Raw genomic sequence first — 12678 nt, forward strand, 5'->3', positions numbered from 1 at the left:
CAAATCTCATCAGAGATAATGCTTAAATAAGAGTGCTTTACATGACGTTAATTCACATTAAGAAATAATTTACGCTTTTCACTTACATGCTAAGAAAGGAGAAAAAAATTAAATGAATTTTATTTAATTGCTTCCTGATATATAAAAGAGTGCAATAGTTTCCCCCCCCCCATAATTAACAGTTATCTCTTAGTAGTTCTAAACAAAACAGTTACGAGGACCTGAAAGACACAAAACACATTCAAAAAGCCCCAGACTGCATAGCAACAGCACGCATATTACATCATGGTGAACCAGGAAGTGCTCACATATTTATATATATTTATATATAGAAAAAAATCATGGTAAGCCCTGTTTGAAAATCTAAAAAAGAGTTTCTTGATTGTGCCCGAAGCGGCAGCAACAACTTGGTCCCAGTTTAGTTTTTTTTGTTCCCTGTTCCCTTTTTTACACAGCTGCAGTGCACTGTGGGATATGTGGGACAATGATGCGCCAAAACCCCATAACATCGGACAGACGCGCTCAGGCATGCTAATGTGGCTTCTCTGTCGAAGTCCCGTTCTTCTGCAGCGTCTAAACAAACTCCACGTAGTTCTCCGGAATTAACCCCGTCTTCCCATCCAAGCTGCCCTCCAGCCAACCCGGCTCTCTTGACCGATGAACTATGGAAAATAAGAGGATAAAGTTGTCAATGCGACCCAAAAACAATCTTCCTTTTGTATCTTTTTCTCAAAGTTAAGCTGTATGTGCGGCATCTGTTGCTTCATGTTGATTACCACCCAAAATACCGTCGACTCCTCCCTGAGTACGGTGACCAGACGTCCTGAAACATTCGTGACAGTCCCGAAATCTAAGCTGTTGTCCCGGATCCCGAATCCGGCCCTATTTGCCCCGAAAATGATACTAAAGCAAAATCTTGAGTTGTCTGATAAAACATTAAAAACTGTCCGTGGAGGTTGTCGTCCTGCAGCCGGCCCCCGCCGGCAGCTCATTGGCTGCAGAATCTTTTTTCTTTCTTTTTTTGAAGTTCTACAAAGATAGGTGTGAATTTAGATATGCACTGTGTGCAAAAAAATACTTCAGCCAAATGTCTGATGTCGGGTTACACAAAGCAAATAGTCGACGCAATTATTTCGTTTTCTTATTTAGTGACCGACGGTTTAGTTTTAATAATAATTTTGGCAGAAGGCTTATTAGCGTTACGCAATAGCAGACTTATGACCAGGGTTCGAAATGACTTAGGACTCTTGGGGGGTCCCCTAAAATGTAATTATTAAATTATAAAAAATTCTGAAGAATACCTTGCTTCACTATATACTGTAGGCAAAATTATATGGACCAATGTTGAAGGTGGGATAATGGTCTTGGGATGTTTTTCATGGTTTGGGCTAGGCCCAGTATTGTAGTGGTGTCTGGAGAAGTGGCTATAATCTAACAGGTAAACCTCTAACTCTGGAGCAACAAAGTTACATCACCTTAAATAAATCTAATCCCTGACATGACAAAGTGAATAACAGGTCATTCTGTCCTTGAGCAAGGAAGTTGACTCTAAATCCACCAGGTGTACTCATTATGGCAGCACCATGCACCTTCAAGGGGTTTGATCAAATACAAATGGCATTTCTCATCCCTTATGTTACATTAAATGTAATTTGTAAAACAACTGGCCGCTGGATTGAAAAATAATGATGTCTGAAAAGACTGTACCTACATTAGAAAGTTTACTTTGTTTCAAAGTAGTCAATCCATAACCTGATCTAAAATATTTAGGGACACGTGAAAAAAAAAAAAAAAAACGTAATATATTCTAATATGACTAAAAGCCATTAAAATGACAATAATCCAATAGTAACCACATTATTCAAAATCAACATGTCCAGGCACATTTTATTTATTTGTCTTAACTAGTTCTCAAAATTAAAATGAAGAAAAATATTACTTAAGAAATACAATTTATTATTATAATATGAGTGTTAAAGGGATACTTTAAAATGAAAATTCTGTCATCATATACTAACCCTCGTGTGGTTTTAAACCTGTATGAATTTCTTTCTTCTGCTGAACAGAAAGGAAGATATTTAGAAGAATGTCAGTAACCAGACAGTTTCTGGTCTCATTGACTTCCATAGTATTTTTTTTTCCTACTATGGAAGTCAATGAGACCAGAAACTGTCTGGTTTAATAGTATTAGCTTCCTAGATAGTTTACCATCTCTCTCTCTCTCTCTCTCTCTCTCTCTCTCTCTCTCTCTCTCTCTCTCTCTCTCTCTCTCTCTCTCTCTCTCTCTCTCTCTCTCTCTCTCTCTCTCTCTCTCACACACACACACACACACACACTATCCCAGCATTCATTACAATCTTACATCGCAGCCTGCTTCAGAGCTAAGGCAGGGTCCCTAAAGAACCCGCGTATCAACGTTAACAGTAGTTCCGCTCCGCATTACATTAATTACTTAATTTGCACGCAAGTTTTATTTATTTTTTATACCGTACCGTACCGTTTCTTTCGGTTCAATATATTAATACACACTACACATTCCGTTCTACTTCATACACATACAGCAAGCAATAAACAAACGTAGCCTACTCTTCTAATCATTACACTGGGTATCTAGTTAATGCAACTCGAACTCCTAATATTTTACTATAAGCAAGATATAAACATAATCAAAGCACTTACAGGATTTCCATTCAGGATTTCACTCTTTTGCCGCATTCAGCTGCGGGAGCACCACAATAACAATCTGTGACTATAGACTGTAAACAAAATATGGACGACGCCTCTTCGCGTCTCGTCTGTGACGCTGTAGGACGCTGCTAAATAGCTGCCCTGATTGCTGCCTCACGCTAGAAAATAAATAAATTACTGTTATAAATATAAAACGTCACTAAAGACCTATAATTTTCTCACAAATTTTTAATGTTAAAATATACTTGTCGGGGACCCCCCAAAATCCAAAAATAAATTATTATGGGGGGTCCCTAATGACTTATGGAGGGTCCGGGACCCCCCCAGACCCCCCTCATTTCGAACCCTGCTTATGACAGACTGTTAAACTTTGAATAAAAATGTTTGGTTCAGGTTTGAAATTAATTATCTTTTATTATAGGCTATGTAGTCTAATATCATAGTAGGCCAACCCCCCGTCCCGAAACCCCACCCCCCGTCCCGTATTTCAGCCAATCTCATCTGGTCACCCTATCCCGGAGTTAATAGAAGTTGACACTATCCCCCAAAAAATCATCTGGAGAATGTGCAGCCTCTTGAATCTTGCAGTAGAGCACGCCTGAGGTTTCATTAAACACTAATCTAATCTGCTCCACAGTGTCAAATGTCAATCCGTGGACGGTCCGATCTCTGGTTCCTGTTGAGGGGCAGGAGGCGGAACAAAGCAGATGTATCGATTCGCTGCTCCTACGCCAGCGCTCACGGCTCAAACCTGCCTAACTAACCAAATACAGTGCAGATACTGAGGTTTATGCAGACGTACCGTTGTCGAATATGGTCCCTGCGATAAAGGACAGCTCAGAGTCATGCTCAGCCTTGCAGGCGTACAGGGCACGTGCTTTTCGGAGCGGGGTACTGGGAAAGAAAAGAACATTTGTTAGGGCTTTTAATGAATTCAACATTTTAATTGAATTAAATGCATGATATCAGTATCTGCTCAGAAAATACATGGAGACAATTCAAAGGCATTATTAGGTTTGCAGACTTCAAGCTGAAAAAGCTCCAAATGTATGTATGTTTAAGGGGCTTAAGTGCATAAATGTGTGTTTACATGTACGCTTAAAGGGGCATTAGTGTAATCACACTATATATAGAAAATGTGTTTAAAAAAAAAGTACCATGGTATTATTATGGGTTGTTCATAATGTTGTCATGGTAAGGTTATATTATTATTATTATTATACATGTTTTAAATGACCATTTTAGTCTTTGAAGTACCTTGGGATACAATGTACAGGACTCATAAAAGAATACACCCCTCGGAATGTAAAAATATTAAAACATTTCTTGATCACTATTACAACTCATGGAGAGATGGCAACATTGCAATTTATTAAACATATACAGCAATAGTAAAAATATTAGAAATTTTATTTTTTGAAAGAACTCTCTTATGCTCACCACGGCTACATTTATGTAATTAAACGTATTGTAAAAACAGTAATATTATTTATTACAAATATTGCGATTAAAATAACTGTTTTCTATTTTAACATATTTTAAAATATAATTTATTATTCTGCTGGCAAAGCTGAATTTTCAGCATCATGAGTCTTCAGTGTCACATGATCCTTCAGAAATCATTCTAATATGATGATTTGCAGCTCAATAATCATTTCTTATTAATGTTATTATTATCAATGTTGAAGACATTTGTGCTGCTTAACATTTTTAGGATTCTTTGATGAATACAAAGTTTAATAAACAGCATTTATATGTATTTATTAAACTGATTTATTAAATGTATTAAATCATTTATTAAATAGTAACGAACATTTATAACGATACATATTTCTGGCACCTTTGATCAATTTAATGCATCCTTGATGTATACAAATATTAATAAATGTTTCTTGAGCATCAAATCATATTAGAATGATTTCTGAAGGATCATGTGACACTGAAGACGAGTCATGATGCTGAAAATTCAGCTTTGATCACAGGAATAAATTACATTTTTAAATGTCTTCAAATTTTTAATTATTTTCAAATCAAATTTTAGGGAAGTAATGGATTTAAATTCAGCTCATGTGGGAGCTGTTTTCATGTGGGAGCTGTGTGTAGGTTGTTCCACTGCGTTGTAAGCGAGATCCTGGAACAGACGAGATGTTCATCTCTTGATCTAAGTGATCTGGATGGGTTATGAGTGACAATCAGTCAGAAAGGTATTTGGAGGTATTTATAAACGAATAATAACATTTTAAAATCAATTCTGTATCGGACTGGTAACCAATGCAGAGAATGTAGGATTGGGGTGATTTGGAAATGAAAGATGGAAAAGAGAGGTAACCCGACATATAATGTGTTACAGTAGTTGAGTCGTGTTGAAATAAAGCGGAAGTGAATAATTGTTGCAAAGCTATTCCTGTTTAAAAATGGTTTGACTTTGGCTAACCGGCATATGTGGTAAAAACTGGCGCTGACTGTGGCATTGATTTGTTTGTTCAATTTAAGACCACCGTCGAGAGATAAAATCCCGAGTTTTTAACGTCGGAGGTAAGGTGGTGTGAGGTTGCCTAGATCGATAGAATTTCTGTCAGAGAGCTCATTTGGACCAAATTGGATAATTTTTATCATCATTAAGCAACATGAAATTGTTAGTGAGCCACAGCTTGAGTTTGTGAAGACAGTCTTGTAATCTCTTATATGCAGAGTAACTTTATGTTTTATAGGTATGTGGATTTGGATGTCATCCGCATAACAGTGGTACAGTACGACACACCAGATCTACTCCTAATTGATCCTAGGGGTAGCATGTACAATGAGAATAGTAGGGGTGCTATTATATAATAATCGATCCCTGGGGTACCCCACAATTGAGGTGAGTCACAGAGGTTGAATGAGTACCTAACCTAACAGAACAACTTCTGTTAGAGAAGAAATGCCGTACCGTTTGAGTGCCGTACCTGAGATACCAATCGAACGTTCCAGCCGAGATAAACGAATCCTATGATCTACGAAGTCTAATAGCACTAAAGTCATGGTGTAGCCAGCATCTATTGTTATTAAATTGTAATAATATTTCAGAATATTAGTGTGTTTACTGTATTTTTGATTAAATAAATACAACCTTGGTGAGCAGAAAAGACTTCTTTAAAAAAAAAATCCAAACTTTTGACAGGTAATAAATAATTAATATAATTAATTAATAGAAGAATAAATCATTAATTAATAGAAGAAGAAATAAAAACATTAATATCTGTAAAATAAGAAAATGAGCCAATTTTGCATAACTTAAGGTTTGCAAAAATAAGTACACCCTTGATTAAATTCAACAATCGTGTAGTATGTAGTATATCCTCCATAACTAAGTATACTTCTCTGACTCTTCTTGGCATTGAGTGTACAAGTTTATGACATATTGTCACATCTATTCTGTTGACCTCGTAAAGGAGGACCCTGATGTTTGAGGACAAATTCCGAGTATGGGTTACCATGCTTGGCCTTCACTTCAATACTAGGATTTTCACCTTGGGAGTATGTATTGAGTCATTGTCATGTTGAAAAAGTGCCCACCAATGCAAGGAATAAGGAGAGAGTTGCATCTTCTGTTTCTAGATTTTGAATTGCATCACACAATGGTGTGTGAATTCATGAAACTATTGATTAGGCACATCTAGCTTTCATAACTCAGTGCTTAGCCTCTTTAAGACACCACCGCACGTCACTGGCAAGGACCCTAAACAATATACAACATCACCGCTGTTAAAATGCATAATGTTGCTTATTATTTTAATTTTTTACAGTTAAAATAAAATAAAATGAAAAATCCACTGCTGTGGACGTTGTTTACTTCATTGATGTGTTTGCTGTGTTAATGGACTGAGGATGGGAGTAGGATTCGGTATTCGGTTTCGGATTCGGCAGAATCTTAACCAGTGGATTCGGTATTCGGCCGAACCCCAAAAATCTGGATTCGGTGCATCCCTACATATTTCCAGACTGTGGTGATAAATATGGTCTCCTACTTGATCTAATCTCCCATGGAGAGACATCAGGTCCAAAAACCAAACTTGGGATGGCCAGAATGGGGCTACTATTAACAGATGAACCCCGTCCTGCAATCCCACTCTAGAACTCCCTGGAGCAGATCGATTGGGCGAAATGAGTACAGACATAGCCTCAGCCAAGTCTGAACCATGGCATCCAACCCCAACAGAGCTGGATTTGTGTGAGGGAGAACCAGGGCAGACAGTGTGCTGTTTCTTCTGATGAGAACAAGTCCACTTCTGCCTGGCTGAACCTTTTTCTGGGTGGAGTCCTTGATTTAGGTGCCATGGGATGTAAACTGCCCTCATCGAGATAAGCTTGCCCTGGGCTCAGAGGAGGATCTGTTGCGGCAATCTGCATAGAGAGTGTGCAAACGCAGACCTTCCTGGTGATTTGTGTATGAGACTACTGATGTTGTTTGAATGGACAAGGACATGGTAGCCTCTGAGATCTGGGAGGAAGTATAGAAATACAGCCATCATCTCCAAGCTATTTATGCTTTATGAAAGATGAAGACCTCTCCACAGACCCTGAATTGGGCGTCCATCTAGGACAGCAACCCAGCCCATGAGGGAAGTGTCTGTCGTTAGCAGCTTGGCCTGATTTTGCCTGGCTGAAAGTATTGACTTGATAAGAGCAGGAGACAGATGTGCCTGCATTGTAGTCCCAAATCAACCCTAGAAAAGTGGTTCTCTGTAGTGGAGAAAGCACACTCTTCAACCAATCACGACAGGGGCTGGGTTTTGCGCTCGTGCACGGCTGCACGCGAAGTCGGAGCTGAAGAAGAAGCCAGCGTCTATCAATGAAATAGAGAAATTGAGTCAATCCCCAAGAGGAGGAGGATTAAGATTAGAGTTGCATGCGAGGGAATACCATCATGTTTATTCCAAAACACGGCTTCTTCTTCAGCTCCGACTTCGCGTGCAGCCGTGCACGAGCGCAAAACCTCACACCCCAGCCCCTGTCGGTGATTGGTTGGACTATTTATTTTAGTTTTGAGTGGTTGGTGAAACCAATTGTTTTTGTGTGCAGATCTCAGAGCCTAGTCTGCCTACAGAGACACGTTTTTTTGACGGCCTGCTTATGGGGCGGGCAGCTAGCGGATCGTTAGGAAAGATTTGATGAATGTGATAATTTATTTTTGGGCCTGAAATCGCTGATAGTGTGCCCATTTTTTATCAGTGTCCTTGGGAGGCCACTTCGGGTGTCCTGGGACGCAGCGGTCTCCAGTGAGCTTCTCGCCCAGTCTTTGCCCGGTATGTTGTGAAACTGGGGTGATTGCTCAATCTGGGGAGGGTATTGGGGAAGTATTTTCGGTTGTTCTGTACCGGTGAGCCGTTTCATGGTACCCAGCACTGGGACCGGTAGGTGAGAGCTGAGAAAGGGAAAAACCTATCTCAAGTTTCTCTGCCAATTCTATGCGACCTCCATGATCTGAGCCGTCAACCGAACCAGGAGGGGCACGTGCCTGGCCTCCCTGTTCAAAGGGAGCTAGGTGGGAACAGAGCGTTCTTATCGGCAAATGCTCACAATGAACACAGCCAGCCTCCTAGAGAGCTGACTGTGTGTGCTCCACTCTCTCAAGCAGACCACACAGAGATTGTCACCAGTGTGTCATCTCCTGTAATGTAGAGTGGGCAGGGAGACACACAGATCTTTAACTGCTGCTTACTACCTGCCATAATAATATAATAATGAGACAAACAACATCAAATACGGCTCACAACGACACAAAGCGCTTACTGACGATACAGAAGCTGACGATGTCCGGCTGTCCGTTATAGTTTCCAAGGTGTGCCATTATCTGTCACGGGACCACGTTTCGCCAGTGAGATTCACACATGCTTCCGAGCAGAAGCGTTCCCATAGCATCAACATTCTTTCGCAGCATTGAGTTCCCTCGAAAGGGAAACAGTGCATTTCACTTCTGCACATTGCATCACTCTTCTCACAGCTTTTGTCAGCTCTGAAACACTTGCTGGCATTTCTCCAGCTCTTTTCTTATCAAAAAAATCTGAGTTTCTGTTTCTTTAACTATATTTCCACATGTGCTTTGGGAATCCTCTTGTACCATTGTCTTCTTTTGTGAAAAGAAATACAAACATTTTGACAATTCTATCCCCAAGTGGATTCAGCAGTCTATATAACATTTTTAATTGTTGAGAAATGTTCAAAGCAATTAAATGTGACAAGTTCAAAGCAATTTTTTTTTGTTTTATTTCGTAACTTTCAGGACGGTGTACTCATTTTTTCAACACAACATTATATCCCTTTGATGATAAAATCTGATCAAGCAGACTTGCTAGAACATTTTATCTTCAAGGAACTATAATATGTCTTCTATAAAGAATAATTGCTGACTTTATTAACTTTCAGAGGAGGTGTAGTCATTTATGCTGAGTACTGTAAATACTATAGGACAAAAGTGCAGTAATCATTCTGTACAACATTATATAATAGGAATGCCCCTATATAAAAATATGGGCTGATTATTTTCATGTTTTAGCTAATAACCAATAAATAGTTTTTAAAATGCTTTGTCTAAATAAATAAAAAAATATAGCACTAAAAACTAATATTAGTGGAGTTGGTGTATACGCTCAGACTTGAGGGGGAAGGTGTGAATTTGCAAAGCTGAAGCTTAACACTGAACGATTAGAAAACCGCTATAGATAGTGGTCTAAGCAGGCCAGAGCAGAACACACACCTGAGGGGGGAGGATTCGCTGGAGGGGCTGGAGGCCAGCTGGGGGCTGGAGGGGGCAGAGAACATCGGCCACGAGGGGGAGCGTGGTGAAGTGGGACTGGGTGAAGCTGGGCTGTGACAAACACACACACACACGCATCCCAGCACCAACGTTTATGTTATAGCAGCTGCTTAGTTAGAACTTTCACAAGAGACTTTAAGAGAAAGTCGGCATAAAGAAATAGACATAAACACAGTAAAACATGCTTTAGAGATTCATGTTTACTGTAACAATTCAGCCAATAATGACAATTGTGTCATCATTTACACAACATGTCTTTCCAATGTGTGAACACAAAAGTTGTTTTATCTTTGTGCAACAAATGCACACAGTGAAGCACCAGAAAGAACAGCCCTGTTACAGTACGGTTTTTATTGCATACAAATACTGTAGCAGCGTAAATATTTGCCCAAATATATTAATTTGATTTCTACTGAACAAAGAACGTCATACAGATGCTGGTTTGGTGAGTAAATGATGACTGAATTTTCATATTTACTGGAACTGTTCCTGAGTAAAACATGCTGAGAAAAACATTAGTGATAATTTGTTAATGTAACATAATGATTCTTTATCTCTCTCTCTCTCTCTCTCTCTCTCTCTCTCTCTCTCTCTCTCTCTCTCTCTAATGCTGGCTGCCAAACTTGATCAACTTACCTTGTTGACATACTGCTGCGAACCTTCGGATTTTGACTGAAAATTACAGAAAACAATGTTATAATAATTGTATGCATGAATATAAATATGCAAAAAGGATTTTTTTGTAAGTGGTGCTATAGCAAAAGGGCTAAAAGGCAAGTACTTCTGAGTTCTACTTGCTCTGCCGACATTTTCACATATTATTATTATTGCTACATTGTTTTTTATTTTAAAAGTATAATCTGTCTTTATTATGTACTGTTATTTTTTTTACTTAAAAATATTTCTTTTATACAGTTTTCACTCTGTATTAGAAATATATATTTTACAGAAAACACATATGATAATGCATACATGTCAAAACAATAGTGATTGGTTTGTAATTTTAACCCATTCTTACTGACGCTACAAGATCTCAAATCATTCTTCAAGCTTTGGCAAAGTCTCAAATACAGTACGGTATTCAGTTATATCATGTTGCTACAGTAGCTGACAAGTTTAATAACAATCAATACAAAATTGTGTAAAGTGTAATGTTCATGATCAAAAACTCTCTCCCACTGGCCTCGGCCTTCCCAAATATTGAGGAACCATTCTGACCTCCAACAGTGGCTCAACCAATAGCATGAGTTTGGGACGGAACTGTCCGTTTGTCCAACCAATGTAAGATGAGAAACCTGCATGACCTAAAACATTCATTATTTTTCCAGTTCCGTTTGGTGACATTAGTGGCACAGAAACCACACACTTCACCTTTGAGCAGAGGGAAACCGGCTGTATGAACAGTTTTTACACGTCGGAAACATTCAGCAAGACAGAAGCAACCTTTTTAACCTCCATTGTAAACATTTATGGACACACTTTACCTACAATGTAATGCAATTTAAATTAAACATTTGATACAATGCACATATTGTGAGCATACATGTTCTTCTATGCATTGTACTTATCGTTAAAAAAATGTAACTATAGCTGTAATTTATTTCATTATCTATAATTACACTGTTGACCCTTTAACCCACCCTTAAACCAAACCTGTCCTAACCTTACCCGTAGCTCATCTCAATAGCATTGTACCTAACATTACATTACATAATAGTTAAAGACACCTAATATAAAGTTAGACTTATAATCGAACACATCAGACAGTGATGTTAAGCTATCCTGTGGTTGCTAGTAAGTAGTTGATATATTGTTGCTGCAGAATGAATCCTCTGTTGCTAATTCAAGCACATCTATGTTCGCGTGTCCCAAACAAGCCACAGTAAAACACAATCTCGAGTGATACATAAGTTAGTGGATGTCAGTTTTTTATTTGACCGGGAGCAAATAAAGCTTCTTATTGGACACTGTGGAATTTGTAGCCAAGCATCCATCGCACTCATGACTAAACTGATGAGCGTCTACTCACAGTAGATACTGGGGTTGTCATGGGAACAGTGTGACCTCAAGTGGCGAATTAACTTTAATAATCTAAATGTCCATACATTAGCAGTGTTAATGGACTCTCACTCAGTGAAAATACATTATGCGGTCACATTTAGTCCCTACCATTCTGTATTTCCTGTTTAAATACGGTGCTCATTGGTCAATAGTGTTTTAACCATGTTGAAACGTAATATTCGACTATGACGCTGAATATTGGTTTATCTAGATACGTTTTGTATCACTGTGCAGCCTATACACTTTCAGAGGACTTATTTTCCAGCAGAAGGATGAAACCAAAGGAATTTTCTTTAAAAAAAGAAAAAGACTAAAATGTGTTATGTTGGCAAATCGAGTGTATGCTGTTTTACATAATATTAGTAATGTGGGTATATCACGCAATCTCTGGCCAAACTATTTAAAAATGTCGGGGTAATTCAGGATACTCCGTCTGGCGCGTGCAATGATGACGCAGTGAATAGTGACGATTCTCTCTGACCAATCAGCAGTCTGCGTGTGTCACGTCACATTTTAGTATCGCCTCAGCTCGCCTCGGCTCGCTCAGAACCTCGCTGAAGGTGATACGAAAAAAAGTACCTGGAAGCAGGTACCGGTACAACTTTTACACAGTGGAAAACCAAACAAAGGCGAGTCAAGTCGAGCCGAGGCAAGCTAGTACTGTGTAGTGGAAAAGCGCCATTAATCTGTTGACATCGCCACCTATGCATTATAAAGTACTAAAAATGTAAATCATGGTAAATATAATCATCTCTTTTGGACTACTTTTTTGAGCTGTCTTATTAATTAATGCCTAAATTACCAAAAAAAGGTACTGTTGGGTAGGGGCACCGAATTTTAGGCACCGGTACCGTTCAAATGTGAACGGCACCCAACCCTAGTCAGATGTTTTGCAATTGAGTTCCTGAAGGTCCCGCGGGGCTTCAACCTAAAGGCTGATTAATACTTCTGCGTCGGACCTACGCCGGAGCCTCTAAGCTGTAGGCTACGCGTTGGTTTTCATTTATACTTCTGCGTCGTTGTCCGCGTTGATGTGAAATTACACGTGCAGCGGGAGTGTGTGAAACCCGAGGGAGCGGTTCTAGCGGACCAATCACAGCGCTTGCATCTGCGTAGAATTGACACGTTGTTAC

At 39.1% G+C, this 12678-nt stretch overlaps 1 protein-coding gene across 4 annotated transcripts in view; it reads right to left on the reverse strand.

The window, feature by feature from the left end:
- Window positions 1-349: 349 nt before the first annotated feature.
- Window positions 350-12678, reverse strand: part of LOC306984307 (rho GTPase-activating protein 26-like) — a gene marked incomplete at its 5' end in the record, with an annotated part of 106506 nt that continues 94177 nt past the window's right edge. For 2 of the 4 annotated variants that reach the window (XM_079585533.1, XM_079585532.1), the window contains 4 exons: window positions 350-662; window positions 3491-3582; window positions 9425-9535; window positions 10121-10156. In XM_079585533.1, coding sequence (XP_079441659.1) covers window positions 574-662; window positions 3491-3582; window positions 9425-9535; window positions 10121-10156 — 328 coding nt within the window. In that variant the 3' untranslated portion in view covers window positions 350-573. The remainder of the gene's footprint in view (window positions 663-3490; window positions 3583-9424; window positions 9536-10120; window positions 10157-12678) is intronic. The other 2 variants (XM_079585535.1, XM_079585534.1) reach the window with 1 other exon arrangement.

Source organism: Phoxinus phoxinus (genome assembly GCF_949152265.1).
Source record: "Phoxinus phoxinus genome assembly, chromosome: 17".
Taxonomy (NCBI): Eukaryota; Metazoa; Chordata; class Actinopteri; order Cypriniformes; family Leuciscidae; genus Phoxinus; species Phoxinus phoxinus.